The sequence below is a fragment of the Anas platyrhynchos genome, chromosome 3, assembly GCF_047663525.1.
Source record: "Anas platyrhynchos isolate ZD024472 breed Pekin duck chromosome 3, IASCAAS_PekinDuck_T2T, whole genome shotgun sequence".
Classification (NCBI taxonomy): domain Eukaryota; kingdom Metazoa; phylum Chordata; class Aves; order Anseriformes; family Anatidae; genus Anas; species Anas platyrhynchos.
In genome coordinates this window covers 73,593,676-73,614,735 of record NC_092589.1, presented here as the reverse complement: position 1 = coordinate 73,614,735, position 21,060 = coordinate 73,593,676, and the positions used below count along the sequence as shown (strand labels likewise).

Genomic DNA, 21,060 nt, shown 5'->3' with positions numbered 1-21,060 from the left:
CTCCCCCCCCCAAAAAAAAAAAAAAAGCCCGAGCCAATTAATAAAGCTTTTAAGCTCTTTGTCACAGGCCACCGTGGAGGTCTGCAGAGAAGAACTTTAATCCAATAAACATTTCATTTAGATCATGAAAAGAAAGCATGAGGAGAAGCTCCTACAAGAGAGGGTGTTACCAGCAATCCTAGCCATGAAGAGATGTGAGGAATTTGCCAAATTAACCAAGCGGCCTTCATATTTAACACATAAATGTGTCAAAACTAATAATAGAATAATTTAATTTGAGTTGAACCTTATATTGTTAAAATTCTAAGAAGCCACAACTGTTTTCTTCAAAGACTTCGCTGTTGAGCTGGATGGACAGGGCAAGAGGAGGTTGTGAGAAACCCAGATAGCAAATAACACTGGCCGAAGCTGGTGGAAAAAAAAAAAAAAAGGAATAGATAATTAGGTGTAATTAGCGTGTTTGAATTGTTGTCTCCCTGCCCTTGGCTTGAATAAATTTCGGAGAAAAAAAACCCTAGTGGCGAAAATGCTTTGATGTAAGAAGAGTCATTGTGGTTTGGCAGCATAAAGGCAGTGTTTTATACTTCTCGCATAATGGTCGTGATACAGAAAGAGTGAATGGACTCTACACCCCCCAGTCTGCTTTACAGCAAGGACTTTTGGATTCCCTTGAAACAAAATGCATCAGAAGTTTTCAGTTGTTGGTAATGAGGTAGTAGACCTCATCGGAGCTAAGCGTAAGCCATCTTTAGCCTTTGTTTAGCTCTTTAATCGCATTTTTTTCTTATTCTGAGAAATCGAGTTTCGTAAATCAATACTAGTCTTTTTTTTTTTTTCTTCTTCCCTGCCTGCCAACAGTTCTGGCAGGAGCAAAGGCTAACACTGGGAAAAGAAATACAAATCAAACGTTAAAAAGAAAAACAGCAGCAAAAAAAAAAAAAGAAATCTTAGACAAATAACTTCAGGGTAAAATTTCAATGGAGTACACACACTGAGGTGAATTTGACCCTTAGCTTATGAAACATAACGTTATAAACTCAGAGGGAACTTTTGGCTTTGTGTTTTTCTCAGAACAGCAAGGTTTGTTTAGTTGCAGATTGAAAGTTACAGTCATTTTGGTTCTTTAGCAAAACAGAATTTAATTTTTTTAACAGTAAGTTCTTTAATTTATCCTTACTCTGCAAGGACTTTTTTTCTCTCTAAGCAATGTGAAACAGAGAGTGTAATACTTACTGCACGCAAGTTTACTTTTTGCCATTCTTCTGTTCCCTGACTAGAAAAAGGAGAGACTACTTGTCTCCTACTCAGCACTGCCACATCTGTACCTCCTGAATTCTTGTACTTGTGTCTGAATATCTGAAATACTATTCACCCAACAATGCGTTTTAAGAGTCTCTGTCTGTATTCATGCAGCATTATTTTACAAGTTAATTGTCTATTTTTCTTCCTCTTAGGGGGTAGCTGATTTATAGATAGATGTTAAAATAAGTTATTGAAAAGCCGTACAATGGATCTTATGTTCCTTGCGGTAGCAAGAATAGGGAGGTTTCTTAGTTGGTGAAGTTTTGAGGGCTGTAATGTAAACTCATGCAACTTTCACTGAATAAATTTCATCTCAATGCTACCTCTGCCGAACTCTTGGTTTAAGGTTTGATGTGTTCCTGTCACAAGCGTAAGATGTTTTAAAAAATCTATTTGTCAGTATTTGACTTCCTAGAGCTTTGTGCCACGTCCATTTAAAAATAGTTCAAAGGAAATGTTTGCGTTCTGGAGTTAACCTAAGCACGATTAGTTGCACTGACACTATACAGTACACTTGGGTGGCATTTTGAAATTGTTCCTCAATTTTTTTTGCAGTGTTTAAAATTGGAACAAGCGTGATGTGCCTAAGGCTATTGTAGCAATTTCCCGTGTTCCATTATTGCAGGTAATGAAGAATATGGGAAAAAGACTTAAAAATAAAATAAGAAAAAATTAACCCCTTACAGCACTTCACTATTTTTACAGAACAAGTAGGCTTTTGTACTTGAAGTTGATTTGATCTGTGAAAGGCAACACCTGAATATCATGCAAGACTAAGTAATTATGCCTGATTGTAGGTGTTTTTTTTTCCAGGTATAGGTCACAGGAAATTCAGTTAGGGTAGAGAATGTACAAAGCTAAGAAATATGCAGATTTTCTGTTGTAAGATTGTGTAAAAATTATTTACAGTTAATACTTGCATAAAGGTTAGAAAGGTTGATGAAGTGATATTTAGTTTTGCTTTACTATTCACTGCGTGTCAGAATGTAATTATGACTGATTCATGAAACTGTCTTAGCAATGAACCATCTTTATTAAAATGCTGATCAAGACAAGAGCTGACAGTAATAAAGAATAGAACATTTTAGTCTTGTTGCTTTTGAATGATTGCTAATTACCCCAGAGGTCATGTATAGTGCTTATGAGGATTCATTGACATTTTCTTTGAAGTCTACTGTTTCAACAACATGTGAACAGGAAGACAAAAACTGTATGCGTACCCAACAGTGCTCCGACCAAGTTTTTATCCCTCACAAAATACCTGACGATTCTCTTTCTCCTTCTCCCAAGTGCATCTCACTCCCATGAGTCTGTATAGCTGAAAGTTAGACGTCTTAGATTTATAAATTAGATTTAAAAATAAATAGATTTAAAATAAATAGATTTATTTTTAACAAGACCAATTTTAAGCAAGCATTGAAGGTCCTTCATCTGTACCGTGCTTGATTGTAACTACCGGCTGGTTTTCTTGAGGAGTTGAGCCCGAGCAAGGAAACACTGCGTGCATTTCTTGTGCTTCTTGGCAGGCTGTGAAGGGAAGGTAGGCTCCATCTGGCCTCCAGCCCATCTCCTGAGGCCCAGTCAGACCAGTTTCGTCTTCTGAAACGTGCTGGTGATTGCCACTTGCTGATAACTTTGAGGCTAGGCCAAGGTTAAAGCCTACAGTGCATCCTGTAGGCCCAAAACCATGTTTTTCGTGACACACTGCGTTTTGGCTGGAGAGGATTCTTCTTCCACCAGAGTTACGAATCACTTGAGAAAATGCTCATTGTAATGCTATGGAGAAACCTTTTTCTTGAAATCACTTAAAGAATTTTAAGAACAAACAAATAAAATTCAAGTGGATGATTTGGCACGAGGTGGAGTCGATTAACAGAACAAATAGGTAATTGTCGTGAGCTTTGTTGACCTGAGGAACTCTTCCTCTGTTGCTCTCATGGTGTCCACATGTTGTGTAATGTGAGATTTTTCTCTTTCTGGATGGATGTACGTGTATGAGAAGAGTGCCAATGAACAATTGCATTATTTTCAGGTTTGATGGAGGAAAGGAGTATTGGTGATTCTCCATATTATTAATGGAGACCAAATCAGGAAGACAGGTAGGGGTTGGTTGCTGTTTTTTTGTTTTTTTTTTTTTTTTCTTTTCTGGATATAAGCTAATATAAAAAATTAGATGCTGATGATACCTTTGAAAAGGGATGATACCTACATGGAAGGTTTAATTTATTCTATTCAGAAAGAGTGGTTAGAAGTTGCACTTCTCACTTAGCCGTGACACAAGACCTCAGGAAAGGCTGAGGAAATTCAGCAGGTGTGGAAATAGCTGGGTGAGTAATGCTCATCCCAGGATGAATCACTCTTAAGCCTCTGTCACTCTACAGCCTCTGGGGGGGTCCTCAGGTAGGGTTTGTGTGATCCTGTAGGTCAGCAGGACAATGCGTATGCTTTTGTATGTTTTTTGTGCCATTAAAACTCAGAGCAGAGAATGACGATTGCATTGACTTACAGTGGTCTTAAATAAAATTGAGAGATTTCATAGTCATAGGGTGGTTGGGGTTGGAAGGGACCTTAAAGCCTATCCAATTCCAACCCCTCACCATGGGCAGGGACACCTCCCACCAGCCCAGGCTGCCCAAAGCCCCATCCAGCCTGGCCTTGAGCATATCCAGGTATGGGGCAGCCACAGCTCCTCTGGGTAACCTGTGCCAGTGCGTATTTGCTCACCTGCATTATCAAGGGTTTTGAGCTGATCACAATATTTCAGTTGACAGGCACACCTTGCATTTAGTACAGCATCCTTCATGGACCCTAAGGCCATTTATTGGCATTTCAGATTTTTATTTTCGTGATACATGGGAAACAAACATGATAAATTGCAGGTTATCCATCTAACTTTGACTGTCTTTTGAAGTTTTCAGAAAAATTTGTTCCTGTACTTAAGGATCTGTCTTGTCATTTATTTTACGTTCTGGAGTAGTTTAACTATTTTAATAGTTACTACTCAGGAGTGCAGCAACAGAGACGTTAGAGGTGCTTATAGGAAGAAAAACGTATTCACATCAGTCTATGTTTAATAACTTCATACACAAAGTCTAATTTTATCTATTGTATCTGAAGACAGTCATTTGAGGTGTTCTGTCTCAAGTTGAGCCTCGAGGCTTTGTCTTTTTTCCGTCTGGAATAAAAAGTTTTTCTGCCACTTCAGTAGAAATGAGTGCATGATCATGTTGTATTTTTAACTTACTAATTGCGTTTTCAATTTTGTAATTGTATTTGTTCTTTGTATACATAAATACATAAATGACTTCAAAATAAGTTGTATGACTAATTAATTTTATGCATTTGAATTGAATAGGGTAAGTCAGACTTGAAATATCTCAGTGGAATAGAAAATCTGTTGGAAACTGAAAATGGTTCTACAGGAAGAGACTAGATGAGCTGTAGCTTTGATTTTAAGTGTTTATTTCAAAAGAAAAGTAGAAATTTAGCCCAAGTAAATGAAATTTGTAATTTTAAATCTCAGCCTTAAAAAAAAAAGTAAACCAATAATTACAATTGTGGCTTTGACAATTAAGTACTAACAATCTGAGGATGCTGGTTAGTTCTTTGGCTGTTGATTAGGATTCTGTGGTGGTGATTAATGAGTGTGAGGATGCAATCACATCTGTAGGGTTTAATCAGTTCAGTGCTGGAGAAGTTAGTCGGAAGACAGAGGGAGAAACCAGAACTTCTGTATGTAATGCTATCAGGGTTTTTTCCATGCTACCAGAAAATTAAGGGAACAAAGTAGAGAAGCCTACTTTTTTTTTTAATAAGAATTTTTAGGATTTGTGAATGCTAGTATTGTGTTTGTTTTTTTTTTCCTAATTCCATAATAGAGGAGTATAGTGTTGTCGGCACCTACGAAGGGGAGAGAAAATGCATCATGGTACTCACGTGTCCTGTATGACATTCAGTAGTTCATTTGTGTAGCTGTGAGCAGGATTTGTTTCTCCGTGCTGTCAACCACGAATCTGTGCTTTTATTTTTGCAATTCTGATATTGAAAGTTTTTAGCTTTGAAGAATATGATGTTTTTAGCATGTTTTACTTTCTTGTTACACATTTTGATTATAATGCTGGTTTTTTTTTTTTTTTTAACATCTAAAGCATTGACAAATACAAACGTTTTGCCCTGTGCGCTCCGGTGAAACAGATAAGTGAATGTTTACAAGTACAGAAACAAAGAACCTCAGTAGCTAACCTTGACTACAAGGGAAACCCCAAAAGGGAAAACTTTGAGATCTCTGCTCTCTGCATAGCTTCTTTGTGACCTTTTTGACTCTGGCTTTGAGTGAAGGGTGACCAAGTGCTGAGCCCCCCTTTAGAACAACCTTTACCATTGCATTCTCAACCTGGATGAGAAATGCTGCTGTTCCTGCCTGGTGGCATGGGCAATCCTCCCCTAACAGCCCTGTAGCCCACTGGTGCTGTTACCACACCGTTTCTGCAGCGTGCAAGCTGAGTTTGTGGAAATAGCATCGCCCACGCCAGTGTTGTTTGTGTGCTGTTCTGTTGGCATCCACATCTTTCACGTTACCATTTCATGATTGATTACTTTATCCTTGTTTGAGTTTTTTTGTTATTTTCCAGTAGTACCACCTATAGATCTGTGCTGTACTGCCAGACATTCACATAAGGAGAACGTTGTTCCTACCCAACAAAGCTAACAACAGCAGTCACGCTTTAAAGGAATGTTTTCTGGAACATGTTTCTCTACAGATTTTAATAGTTTGTTTTAGTGGCAGGGGCACTAAAACCTGCCATTTAATTTGTATAGTAAATATCCATATTCTATGTATATTTACATAATATAGTGCCTAACACAATAATGGTGAGCTTTGAAATGTTTCACTAAAAATAATTAATTGCAAGCAGCGGTAGATATTTATTTGCACTTATAGAAGGGTTAGGAAGTGCTTGTGCTTTTTTGTCTATGTAGAACATGGATTGTCAGACAGTGGTTGGAGTACACTGATGAGCAGAGCAGCAGTCTGCATGGGAGAGAAGAAACTGGCTTGGAGGTCCAAGTCAGTGTTTTTGGGGACTGAATCTTTAGCATAATTTTTTACTCATTACCAAGTAAAATATAAAGCAAGATTTGAAAGAGAATGCTAGTTTGAAAAATGGAAGACAAAACTGTGTTTGAAAGACAGGACAAAATTACAACAACCACCACCACCCCAAATACATATATATTTATTTAAGACTATACAAAGAATAAGACAGTAAAATGCTCAACACTTTCCATCTTTCAAAAGTTCCAGTTAACAGCCCCCTACATCTATGTTTATACCAGGTGTTACAGGAAACTGTTGTATATTAGAATTGTGGTTTTTTTACCTTGTTTTGTTAAGTTGACCTAGGCCTCCTAAGAAAGCAAACAATCAACAGGACTGTAATAACTATATTTTCTATCTCTCTGAACTAAATGCTGCTGTTGCTTTTCTGGATGAAAGGTGTATATATATAGCCCAGAATATCTAAGAGATATTTTCCAGATAAACTATGTAATGTTACATCACATTAGATTCAATTGTATGCCTACAATAACATGCTACAAGGTTTAGAGGAAGAAGTAATATGTTTCATTTAGGCAACTGCTTTGTAGCTTAAAATACAGCCCAAAATCATAATAAGCTTTTAAGCATACAGACTCTTCTTAACTAGTGTCACTAATGATAGTGATTTTTCCTGAATATTGTTAATACTAATTATTTTGAATAATGAGAAAAGGGAAGAAAGGCAGAAGAAATGCATCTACTTCACAGCTATATCAATAGCATTGATGTCTGCAGTTCTTACCTCCAGAGCTCATTCACTGTAAGGTTACATCACGAGTGATAAAAGACTGTGACTGCATTTGAGGAGCCTTAAGCTTGGAAGCAGAAGGCAAGTAGACTGAAATATATTGTAGCACTGAGTGCTGGTAAGTGTTTCAGCAAGCCTTAGTGGCCTGTGCAGCTTTTCCCAATGTTGCTCTGTATTCGAGCGTGCAGAATGTCTGCCTTACACAGCAGTCATTAGCAGCTGAGCTGCAAGCACCACTGTAAATATCAGCACAAGAAATTTACACCAGCTGTAAAAAGGTGCACTTTGTTCTTCAGGCATACTAAATCACGCAACGCTCTTAAGGATGTGTTCTGCATTCGCTCTTCACTCTGTGTGCAGCACAGCACCCTGAAGGAGTGGTATGGTTTGAAAACCTGCCTTGAAGGCCAACGAGACGAGGCTAAATTCATACAAAAAATACTGTCTGTTGTTTCCAGGAAGAAAAAAGGTATTAAACAGCATTGCTAAATTAAACAACATTGCTAAATAGCAGAGTATCTAAAGTTATTCTAAATAATCACCCATATCCTACATTCTGTAGTAGTATTTAATTCTTGATAATATGAAAAAAATAGTACTTTAGTTAATCTAATACTTTGGAAAAGCAAAGTGTTAGGCAGCAAGATGCCCAGCATCACTGCCTGGCAAGGAAAAGCTAAGTGTGCCAGCTCTGCTGTGAAATTTCAACAATCTTGTTTCTAGCTTTGACTGCCAGACTGATGCTGAAGCAAAACACAGACATCTTCTCTTCTTTGTGTGTGTTATAACATGCCTCTGGAACTTTTTTTCTACTGCTTTTACTCTTTTGCTTTGTAAGCTCTCACCAAAAGAAACGGAATAGATTGTAATAATGATATTGTAGCACCGGTGCTATCGTGTTTGCACTAGCCTTAGCCCAACAAAATGATTTGATTAGCATGGCTTTTTCACTTACCAGAATTAAAATACATGGATTTTCCTGGGTTTCTGTGCTTTCAGGATGATTTTCTCAACATCGTCTAGCTGTGTATCTCTGCAGATCTGTTGAAGGTTTAAAATAAGTACAGAATCCTCAGCAATTGCCAAAGGCAAAAAATTAGTGCGGTGAATCATCACAGTTACTCCTGCAGATATTTGTAATCAATAAGTCCTACGCAATACAATTATTTAAAAGGGACATTGTTACTGAAATCACTGATACTTCTCCTAAAATGTAAGAATGTCTCTGCAATGTAGTTGCTGTAAATGAGATTTGACATTTCCAATTTTGATGTTTGAAAAGCCTCAAGGAGGTTTTAAAAAAATTTGACACAGAATATGAAATCTCTAATGAGAATATTAAAAATAGATGGGCAGTTCACAGTGCAGTGAAGATGCAGAATAATTTAGTGAATTCTAGCAATCCACTCTAATAATTCACAGACCTTGAACTCAAAGAACTCTGTTGAATTACCTACAAAAAAGAAATTGGGTTGCTTTAATTAAATTGGTGATAGAGGTGTATTTTCTGAAATATTTAAACTTTTCCTCCCTTTCCTTTACAGCTTCTTTTGCTTGTGGTTGTATAACAGCCAGCAGTTGTGTATGTTGGCAGTAGTAATAACAGAGAAGCAGAGAGATTCCTTTTGCTAGAGGGTGTAAAATATTGATAACTCTGGGGTTAGTGAGAATTTCGTTCAACTTCAAAGCCTTGAATTAAAACACAACAAAACAAAGTCAAAAAAATCCCACCACCCTTTAGTTCAGTACAGCTGGTTTCTGTTTTTGTTTTTTATGTTTCAAACAGAAGCAATTGTTGTGAGTATTCAGGGACATCTATATCATAAACTTACAGGTCTTGTTTTAATTTTTAAAAAGTTCTTTTCTGAATCAATTCAAACATTACAAAAGCAGAACAAAACCTTTTTGATAGCTTTATTTATTTCCCTTTCCATTTCAGTTGATTTTGTAGCAAGATTTGGCGTGGTTCACATCTTTTGATGTTTGACTCATAAATTTTGTATTCTTAGTGGAAGGAAAAGGTTATAACTAATTTTAGTTGAAAAAGTTGTAGTTTGTCGTCTCTGTTGCTAGAATTTGGATCTTAAATGTTTATTGCTCCTATTTTTCTAAATTTATGTTCTTTAATGCCAAAATAATTATTTCTAATTCCCGCTCCCCAACAAAGTACTACCCAGAGAGAACGAGTAATGCCCACTCTCATTTCATTCACTGTTCCTCAAATCTGTATTCATTTTCTAGCTGATGGACTTTTGAAAATTGTCACTTTTTTTGCTTTGATTGTGGGAATAATTTTCAGCTTCTTTCTTTACTTCAATAAATGTAAAGGAGCCTTCAATTTTGTGGACTTGAATCTGTTTTGTAGGTGATATTCACGCTGATAGCTTATCACAGCAGTGTGCCTTCTCTCTAATGCAGACGATAATAAATACAGCTTTGGCTTGAGGAAAGCTTTTTTTTTTTTGTCTCTGTAGAAATACTGCAGCACAGTCCAGCTTGATTCTGGAATAGACTACAGGAAACGAGTGCTTCCTGCTGCTGGAAAACTTTACTACCTGTAAGTTGATCTATGATATGGTATTTGCCCTCTTTTTCCTTATTAGTCAATAATTTCCTAGTCAATGGGAAACGCAAAATGTGTGGTAGAATTAGCAGGGTGTGACTCTTCCTTTCTTTGCCTTCTGGTCCATTTTGTTCAGCAAACCGCCTTCCATTATGCCTTGATATTAACTTCATTAAACTACGTTTTCAGTATCCACACTAGCATCATTCATAATGTGTGACTGAATAAAAACTAATTAGATTTTTTGGGGAGGTGTGGTGTTTGGAGAACTGAAGTGACAGATGGTTAGAAAGTAATGAATATCCTCTTGTAAGAGATTGCACAATTCTCTTATAATAGAAGAACATCCTTATTGTATTTAAGTAATTAAGTATTTATAGAAATCCAATGACAAGGATTCATTTAATGTTGGGTGTTTCCAGCACTATGGATTAAAAAAAAAAAACACACCACCTATTTTGACGTTGTTTCTGTTTATCATGACTAAAATTCTTTAGCACTTTATTCTGTATTTGCAAATGTATTTAAGGAATACATTCAGAGTTGTGCTTATGGTTGCAACATCTATCAGCTTAATAGGAGCATCTTCTCTTTTTTAATAAGTTCTTTGAAACCTTTGCATTGCATGTGTTTTTTCTGTCTCATACTTGCTCTTAAGTTCCAGTATTATTTAATCAGTAACAACCTGAGCAAGGCAGAAAATAGCCTAAAATGAGGTTTATAACCATGGTATCCTTCAATCCAATGTACAATATTGATTTACAATCATGCTTGCATTAAGAAAGGGCAGTATTTTCATCTATGTCATGAATATTTGGAATGAAGTATGCCCCTATCACTTCACAATAAAACTGGAAGTTGTGCTTTTTCATCTGGAAGAAGCAGTACTGCTTAATAGAATTGCAACAGGTCTTTAACTTCTGTCACATCTTCGAAATACGGTTTGTAGCCACTGTTATCTCAGAGTTGGTCACCATGGCTCTTCCTCCGATGTCTGCTTGGCTGTCCTTGCTTCAGGCTCTGTGTAGCGTGCTTGCTGCACTTTGTGGCCTTCAGTTTGATAGTTCTGGAGAGCCCTTACCATATATTTCTTTCTTCACTCTCCATGCTCTAAAGAAATGGAAGACTGCATATGTGGATTTTAGCAGGTAACAGGCGAAATGTGGCACCTACAGCATCGTATCACAGGAGAAGGAATGTGTGAATAAGCCCCAGGAGCAGTATGCACCCTGAGTATTTATTTCATAGTGTTCTGCTGTAAAACTCGGGACAGAAATATTACCAGTCTCTGACATTCACTTGATACATATTCTGTTGTTAGATAGGTGTTGACTACCTCTAGAACTCATTATGTAATTCATTAGGAAGCAGTGAAAAAATAAGATGAATCCTGTAGCTGTCAATAGAAATAAGATAACTTACTTTATTGTCACTCCTTTCTCTGAGGGAATTGCATTCCTTCTTCTGTTCAGACTTGTTCATTGAAGCTCTCAGCCCTACAGAGCTGGCTTAGTGAGTGTTGTTTTTGATTTACTAGCTACTAGATAATATTTTGTTTCAGATTTTTTTATATGTATTTCACAGTACCTCCCCTAAAAGAAAATCATCTTGTTCAATATCTGTATGTTTCACTACTAATGGTTACAGTAATCATTGTCATTTTTTTAAATCCTCATGTTGCTTCACAATCTGTGTAGCCTTTTCTTCATGTAAAATAAGGGTTGCATCTAAGGATTGCTTAAAGCTGTTTCATACTCATCCGAAAGCAATCAGTGTAACATAATTACGAGATTCCTGATCAAAGCAACTTCCTTGATCTTGGGCTCAGGTGTCTATTTTCAAAACAAACTTTCTTGGCAATTAGGTGCAAATATCTACCTCGACATCATGCTTGGGTGTTTCTTCTTGCAGCCTTTACATCAAACTTTTTGATAGATACATGTGTACACAGGTGCATGCTCTCTGACACACATGCACTCTTTTTTCCTCCTTTATGGCTTTTCTTCTGGGGTTGTCTGTGCTTTTCATTTTATTTTTTAATTTTTAGAGGAAAGCAGCACTGAAATATCAATGTTAAGAGACACACATATATTTTGGAAGGTATTTTATCTAATGCAACCTCTGTTTCCTATCATTAATCTTGAGTTAAAAAGTAGTTATTTCAGTTCTACTGTTAAAATTTTTAAGGTGATTAAGGCCTAATAAAGAGGAAGGTAATTACGTAAGGTGCTGATCATCACTTGTCATTTAGAGGAGGCCTAGAGCTGTGTGAAGCAACATAACTTGATTGCATCGATGATCCACAAAGGTAGACTTTTCAAACCAAATTGGGTTGTACAAACTTCACTGAAGCATTACCTGATGTCTGAGTTCTAGTTTATTGCGTAGCTTAGCTTTAATTTGCTGTTCTCAACTTCTGAACTCAGCTAGAAATATCCATCTTCTCAAAGAATGAAAGACACAGAGATCAGCCCTGTAAGCCATTGTGAAAGAAAACACTCTGGACTGATTTATAATTCTTATGGTACCATAAGTTGAATATAAACTTTATCTGTGAGTACATGTATTTTATACCTGATATCTTACGTTTTCACAGTCTGTGGTTGAGTTTTTCCTAAATAGTATTTTGTGGGCTAGGGGGAAAATAAAACTGATACAATTACTGATGCTGGCATTTTGAATCTGTTTAATTTTAGAAGCTGTTTACAATTTGATTAATACAATCAGTTGACTTTTTTTTTTCTTTAGAAAGCCGCTCCAATATTTAATTCAAAAGTCCCCTCAGAAATTTCAAAGGATACTTCTTTAGGTGCTTGACTGCCTTGCCTTGTCTATTTGCTCTTATTTTGCATGCAAGATAGAGCCAGAAGCCTTTTTTCTCATTGTGTACACATAGTGTTAATGGATCTGCTCTGCCTGTATTGCCTCATTACTGGAAACGGCTCAAAACACAGAAGTCTTTCAGTGTATGCAAATAAGGCAGAATCATCTACCTGAGAGTTAATATTCTCTACTTTTAAGTGTATTCTAAATCTAATGTTTGTATTTAGAGCATAACATCCTGTTCTCTTTTTTATGGGCAAAAAGCTAAGCAGGCTCAGGCAGCTGTTTGATGTTGGCTTCAAGTGTTATTAATTTCATATTCTATTATTCTTTTCACTGTAGCACAAGTGAAGCTGATGTGGAGGCTGTCATGGATAAGTTGTTTGATGAGCTGGCTCAGAAACAAAATGATTGTACGTAAGTTAATTTCTCTTGAAAGAGAATACATTTAGAACACAATGCCCAATCTCCACTGACCAATTAATAAGTTCCATTGCTGTATATGGGTTGATGCCACACTCAAGTGGCAGTCATTGTATCAGCATTTTGTCTAATTTATGTGTTGAATCATGTGCTATTATTCATCAAGCTATGCATTTCCTATCTGTAAGAGATGAATTTTATAGTAATTATCCAGAGAAGATTGAGTCTTTGTTCATGTTCCCATAGTAACTAGACCAAGGATTCTAAAAGTGCAAGGCAGAGAGCTGAGGCTGAATAAAGCATGTGGAACCATTGCAGACTTCACGTTTGAAGAGCTGTGTGACAGAGTGAGTACCCAGTCAAATCTAGATCAGTTAACGCGCAGACTTTTCACAGTTTAAAAAAAAAAAAAAAAACGAACTTGCTGTTTTTCCAAATCTTACTGAATTAAAGGGGCTTTTTTAACTTGCAGAAATATTTTGAATTTAAAAGGGAAAAAAAAAAAAAACACACTAAAAAGAACAGTAATAACTTCCTTTTTAATGATACAGTAAATTCACTCTTAATTAAATCTAAAATTGTCTTCAAAAATCTCAGTAGAGTATATGCCTGGGCTAGCATTCTTGGGATAGTAGTCCCGACATATTCATATGTAAAAGACATTCAGATACTGCCTTTAAAATTTGGAATGTAAGTAGATGGTACTTGAGCAAAGGAGTAGTAATCCTGACACCGCTAGAGTAACGCTGTGCTGCTGTTCTTCTCTGTTGCATACCTTAGTTTTGACTGGCTGTATGAGGGCTGGTTAGTCCCAGACTTCCTCTAAAATTTCCCAGATTTCTCTAAATACTGCCAAATTCTGTTAGACTCCCCTGGGAGTCTTAACTGCAGTGACCTCTCTACTGACATCTGAAGTTACTATTATGTGATCACAACTCTAAGCTGGGCTGATAGCATCGTTTGTTCAGGATGTTGACCAGCCCTTTGATTATAACCTTGTTTTCACTTCCTTGTAGCTACTAAGGTGATAACCAGTGAGATTTCTGTTCAAATAATTATGTTTCAGACTGTAGGTTTTGGGCTTCGCTGTTTTTCAGTGTTGAGCAAAACCAGTTAGCCATTTGTGAGAATGGAGTTGTGCCATGGGTGGAACAGCATGCTTTTCACTAGAAGTTTTGAGACTTCTTTGCTATGCCTCTTAAAATATCAGAAAAAGGTGGTGTGCATAATTAAATAACCACTTGTATAATTATTTAACCCAATATATGCCTCCTGTACCTCAATGGGTTGATACATTGCTTCTAAGGAGATGTGCCCTGGTAGCTGATGCGGCGGCAGCAGCCAGTACTTTGGATCTGAAAGTTGATGATGAATTATCACCAGGGTTTCAGAATAAGTTGGTCTAACAGAGCTAAGTTGCTTGGTTTTCTCCTAGAACAAGACAATCCTTATGAAACACTAAAATTATTTAACAGTATTGTTATTATGTTGATCACCAAGGGTTTGAAATTCATGTTCTCTACATTCCAGAAGCCTTCTGCAGATGTATTACGACAGTCTCTAATGAAATTAGAGAATTTATTGGATTTTATTCTTAATACTAATAACACAGGGCAAACTATAAATGGTTTGCTTTAACAGCTTCTTCAGTCCTTGGGACTATGCCTTTTGTTCTTTGCCTACACATCTATTCATTTATCCTGTTAATTGTTATACACAATTATTTGTTTTGCCATGGTATTTCTCTTGGGATCACTGATATGCCTTCAAATACTACATTGGTATATTCGTAAGGTGGTATCTCTGTGCTTACTTCATGCATAGAGAGCTGAAGACACAAACTTCAGAATCATCTGTTAAATTTGAGTGAGTGGCTTCAGTTGCCTCTTCTTTTTTTAATGAGTATAAACTTTTATGGTATTTTATAGCAACAATAAAGAATTCCTGTTGGCTTAAACTGCATTTGAAAGCTTATACTGTCAGTGAATCAAGCCCTTGAGATTAAGAATCTGGAAAATTTTAAGAACTCGTAAAAAGCTCGTGAAAAAATTTTGGTTTGTGTTTCCCCCTTGTTGCTGTTTGATCTTCCTGCTGCTTCTAAACTCATTGTTAAAAGGCAAAAGAAAAAAATCAGTTGTCAAACCATGAAGCTGTGTTCCTTTTTCATGAAATCTTCTTTGGTGGAAAAATTGATGCATGCACTATCTTTGACGATCAGAATGGAAGTCATTCACAATGATGCCACAAGAAAAGGAAAAATAGGTAGGATGCAGGAGATGATCACTGATGATTCATTGCCAAAAAAGCCCTCAAAGTCAGGAGACATTCACCATGACAAGACTTATAAATACATTCGTATGTATTCAAGTGAGGTGGTTAATAGATGACCCACCTTTTGGTTTTTGGAGTGATTAAGCTGAAAATTGAGGAGCCATAGCTATGAGGTCTTTGATACTGCTTGTGGTTCCAAGTGGTGCATGGGCTGATAGCATCATGAACAAAGCTATTAAGAAAAAAGAAACTGAGGTTGACAAAGACATGATGAAAACGAAGATCAGAAAAAATAAATAAAATGGAGGAGCAAAAATGGAGGGGCTCTAACTGTTGGCTTCAGCTAGAGTGAATCTGCAGGCTCGTTTGTGAAGGGCGAGGGGATAGAGTCCCATGGGAAGGCAGATCCTGTGACTGGACACGGTATTTTGCACCAGGGAAAGTGCTTAACTGGCAGCCCAAGCAAAGTGTCTTAGGTCGATAAATGCAATTTAAAGTTGGTGCATTAGGACCCAATTAAACATTTGATAAGAGAATTGAAAACAAGATTTGCAGTTGGTTTCATATCAGTGATAAGACCAACTGATAAACAAGATAAACAGCAAATTCTCATTAATGGAGAAAAATGACATTTAATTGCTATTAGTGAAACCTCTTGGTGCAATTCATAAAATGGGAATGCAAAATCAGTGCTTACAGCTTGCTTAAGGATAGACTGGCTGAAAGAGGTGGAGGGCAGCGCGCAGTGTTAAAGACACTGGTACCTACCCTAAAGTTAATTAATACAAGGTTCTTGAATACATATCAATCAGCGTGCTAATTAACAAACTTAAGAGGGTAGTACTGACAGGAGCCTGATGTCAACAGAACGAGGCGCGTTACTTCTTGAGCACTTGGCTATAAAAAGCATTTAAAGAAAAAAAAATATGGTTGGACGGGAAGCTTGTGCTGTAGATGAAATGCAGAAAATGGTGAAACGTAATTAGCCTGGAAATTGCAAATGATAATTTTCTAGCATAAAATGTACTGCAGCCAGTACAAGGTCGTTTTGGTTTGAGCAGCTTGACGGTAGCTTATAGTGATGAATGTACCTAGAAATTTGTGTTGCCTACGGCCAATCTCCATAATTTTCTCACATTCAGTGCAACCAAAAGATATTTCCAAACGGTAAAATTTCATATTTGACCATTCAGGAAAAGTAATTCTGAAAAGCAAAAGGAATGCATGACCAAAACGAAGTGGAAAATGTAAAAACAAACAAACCCAGACGGAGAAAGGCAATAAAAGTATGTCCCGTGTTGCTGTCGAAACAAAATCCAGTAGCACAGGATGAAATAGCAAGTAGTTAAGAAGTGCAGGAAAATTAAAGAGAAACTAAAGGTCATGGACAAATATTGCTGCTCAGCTATGAGGCTTGTTGTTGAGTAAAATGGGAGTTTTTATATGGTTTATATTATCTGAACATTACTAGTTTATTCTCAGCGGAGGTGGCTGAACTTCTAATAATGATGTGGAAAAGGGAAACGTTTTTTCAAGGAATACTTGCTTCTAGAGGGGGCTGAGTGAAGTACTCTTTTCACTAGGGATAATAAATAACTTTCAATCTGTTAGTAATTAGAGAACATGTTAAAAATAGTCTGAAAATATATTTCAAACCATTGGTGGCCTGGAAAACTAGGCTGAGAACTCTGCTAGCTTTTTTTATTTTAAGTCAGTGTTGGAGTGCAAGAGAAATGCCACAGCCCTAAAGAGTGCTGCTATGTGCCAATATTTAAAAAAAAAAAAAAAAAAAAGGGGGGGGGGGGCAAAAAACACATGCAGGACCTGTATAACTGCAGGCAATCGGTGGGATTTTAGTCTAGAAACAGTACTGGAAAAGCTGGTTCTGGATTTATAGAGTAGATGGCTAAAGAAAGGAAATTAAATGAAATCAGTCTCCCTGATTTTGCAGGAAAGGTTGACTTTTGTACATACTGTTCCTACTAAGAAATTGGCACGCAGTGTTGGAAAGGATGTGTTAAATGGATTGAGAAGTTAGTTTAATATATAAAAACAGCAAGTACTGAGGGATTGTTGCTGAATGTAGCATTCCTAACGAGCACATTTTTATATCAAGCCCAGTACGTGTGCTTTTTTTTTTTCCCCGGAGATTTTGAACGTAACAAATGGTAACACAAATTTGCTGTAAATTCCAAGCATGGTGTGCATGTGTGTACAGGAGAAGCAATGAAATCGGACATACCATGTACAACAACTTAACTTCTCAGCAGAATTGAGGAAGGATAGGTTTTCTTTTGTCTTTTTTTTTTTTTTTTTTAATCTAAGCAAACACAACATTTTATATACAGGAGTTGGGAACACAGCTCATACCTACAGGAGCAGGAGACTGCATCCTAGGCATAGTGACTTGGAATAGATTTAAGTGTTGTAACAGAAAAGCATCTCAAAATGAGTTTACAGAAATGCTGGAGCATTTACCCTACCCATCACAGATGAAGTTAGGCCTAGAAATAGCCAGGAGGGTAGAAAGATTATTTTAATTTTGGAAGCACCTCAGTGATATTGATGGCAGAATGTTAGGTGTGGTTTTGACATCAGAATTTTAGAGAAGATGTTTTCTAAACCTGAATAGGCTGTTGGAAAAAAAGCACAGGTTGTTTGAGCTGAAGGATTTATGCCCTCATATGACAGATTTGAAGATCAATTTGTTAAACTTACCAAAAAAGAGGACTGGAAGATGATTTTCTAGGACACATGCATCTTATCAGGAAAAAAAACAGAGGTATTAATGGGCTCCTAAACCTAGCAGAAGGTGGCATGAAGAAAGTCAGAGAATACAGAGACACTCAGATTGGAAAAGGGGGAAAAAAAAAAAGGGGGGGAGGGAGCACACTTTCATACATTTAAAATAATGAAAGAAGCCTATTTGTACTATGTTTTGTGTCAAAACTGTATCGTTTTAGGAAGAGGTGTTTGAGCTAAATACTAGTTCTTAGGCTGACTCTCTCTAAAATTCAGAGCAGTGGAGGATCTCATGATCTCTTCTGGTCAGAAGCCAGAGGCATGAGGGAGTTGGGGTCCCCCCGACTGTTGGCTGCTGTCACTACCCCTGTGCATGCAGAACGAAGTACAGCAGCTTGCAGCAGAACGTGCCAAATCCGTCCCGAGGGGATTGTCTGCGCTCAGCCCACTTGTGCTTTTGGGAGATGGATAATATTTAGTCTACTGTCAGTCTAGGTAATGATTTTTCTGAGGCTTGTAACTTCCTTGGGTTTGAGTGATGTTTCACAGGACGTGTATGAGGCATTTCCCTGATACCAAAGCAACCTCTCTTCCAAATTTGATATTCTTGGTCAACACCATGGAAGCACTACAACTTCTCACCAAGTAAAGTTTAACTTCAGAGCAAGTAAGCAGCTTTGCTGTTAGAAATACAGTGACTGACACTTTCACGAGTAATATTCATTCACATATCCAGATGCATATTCTATATGAAGCCATTTAGGATGGAAAAGTTCTAAGATAAAAGTTAGTTTCATAATGGAAATTTAATTTGCATGTTTCTCATAGTAAACATATGCAAGGTTTTTTTTGTGTGAAAATGTTTACATTGTCACCATCTCAGAACAGCTCAAAATATTTAACCGGACTTAGTTAATGCACTTAATTTTAGTTAAAAAATGTTTTGGGAATTATGAACCAAATATATACTATGAGATAGGAGGATAAGTGACTGTAATGAAGGGAATCAGTTGTTTAGGGAAGTTACTTTAGATTATGCTGGGCTGTTGTAATAATGGAGGACTCTGAAAACTCCAGGTAACATCTTTCAAAATTGGCGTATACCAATGCTCATGGTGGCTATCAACACCATTGTCAAAACTTTGTGAATCGATTCCTTTGGCCCCCCATACATAATCCTTAGTGGTTCTGGAAAGAAGATATAATTTGAATTTTGCAAGCCAGCGTGAAAGGATGGGTAGGATGGATGCTTTTGAGTTGGAGAAACAATATATGCAACAATACCTCACACAAATGACTCTGCTTTTATGTTGTTGTGACAATGTCTTATGATCTGGTTATCTATCTTATGATAACTCCATTACAGTGGGGTCCATAGCAATAAACATCCTAAGACCTAAGAGCTCTGATTACATTTGTTGGTGTAGCATTAAGGGATACGTTTCAAATTAGAAGCTTACTTATTGAGACAGTAATTTGGTAACGTGACATGTCATCTAAGGAGTCTAGGAAACTGTTGAAAATTCAGTGATGATCCTTAGAAATGAAATCAATTATGTTTTAAAGAGAAGTATTCAAATATATTTTTCACTATCGTATCTCGTGATTCCATGAAATGTCAGCCAGTATGTAAAAGACGAAAATAGCGAGTCAGCAATTGATAACTTCATAGTAAGTGAAACATTTTGTAGCTTAAAGCAGAATTTTCAAAATAGCTGCCTTTGTAATTAGTACCTGAAGACTTTGGGAGTCAGAGTTGGTGCCATTCTAGGATTATAATACTTCTTTTCTTGTTTCGTATGTAAGCATAAATCTTGTCCTTGTCAACAATATGAGGAGATATTTGTCTAAAACAATGCATAAGATATTGGTAACTAACAGTTGTCCATTAATCTTCATAAAAGTGAAATACAGAAAATAGATTGTGTGCAATGCTGGTGCGGCATGCAGTTGACTCAATAGAAAACATTTTGTTACATCGTGTGCATCAATTTTTAAATAGGCTTTCCAGTTGAGGATAATTCCACGTTTTATCTAATTCAGTTAACATCAAAACCATACACTTAATTTTTTTATTTTACTGTATTATGTGAATATGTGGAGAACTAAAAAATGCTGGATAAGAGAATATTGATATATTTCAGATGCTTTAAAAAAAAAAAAGTAAAAAGCAGCTTTTCAGATCTATGACATGCCCAGGATTTATGTGGCAGTGTGACATGTTGTAGCATTTGTGGTGGCATGAAAGTAGTTACGTACTCATTAGCATGAATTCCTATAAGTGTGCTTCTCCTGTTTGATCTTCTAGAACTGTTCTTATTTATCAAAGGCATTTGTTATCATATCTTCTTTTCAAAGGCTCCAGAAAATGAACAAATTCATCCAAAGGAGGCTGGGAAAGGCACCAAGCAGAATACAGACATACAGTTCCTGAATTTAAATGCTAACACTAGCTTCTCGCCACTCTTTGTGGCCTTCCTTTGCATGAATTTCTCCATTTGTATCATGAAGTGTACATTTGCTGGTGTAGCCAGAGTGCTGTAAAACACAACCACCAAATTTTCAGTGTTTCACAAAGTTTAGGTGAAAATACTTTTTTTTTCTTTTTTCTTTTTTTAAAAAGAGCTATATATAAACTAAATTTTAACATCTCAATATCATAAACGACCAAGTAGTGCAAATAAAGTCATACTACATCAGAGTAAAGTTTTGTTTCTGTGCTTACACGTTAGGGTAACCATTCCTCTTTCTTCACTTTAAATAAAAGTGTTGTTTAAAAATTAGTAATTGTGATAGTTTTTCTTGATTCTTGATCTGTTATAAATATTTTAGGCAACAGTATACCTTATATGTAATTCTCCAAGGTCCTAAGGGAGTAAGAAGCTAAATAACTGTCTAGCTCCCAGTGTTGATTTTTAGTCTTCCTCTCACTTGGGCATAGCAACTGCTGCCCTCTGCTGGCACTACCGACTTCTTAATGTACTCAAGCACAATTTAACCTTTTCTTTACAAAGGTTGAATAACTGTTTCGTGGAGCCTATAAGATTTTCTTTAATTACTTAAATATATCCATTCATCCAAGTACCA

General features: G+C 36.7%; 1 protein-coding gene across 2 annotated transcripts in view; it reads left to right on the top strand.

Moving 5' to 3' along the window:
- Positions 1-21,060, top strand: part of AFG1L (AFG1 like ATPase) — a 66,616-nt gene that overhangs the window by 31,030 nt on the left and 14,526 nt on the right. Inside the window, exons 8-10 of one of the 2 annotated variants that reach the window (XM_027454745.3) lie at positions 9,626-9,708; positions 12,880-12,950; positions 13,207-13,307. The exons of the other annotated variant lie outside the window; for it this stretch is intronic. Of the exons in view, the coding sequence (XP_027310546.2) occupies positions 9,626-9,708; positions 12,880-12,950; positions 13,207-13,307 (255 nt within the window). The remainder of the gene's footprint in view (positions 1-9,625; positions 9,709-12,879; positions 12,951-13,206; positions 13,308-21,060) is intronic. 2 annotated transcript variants of the gene reach the window in all.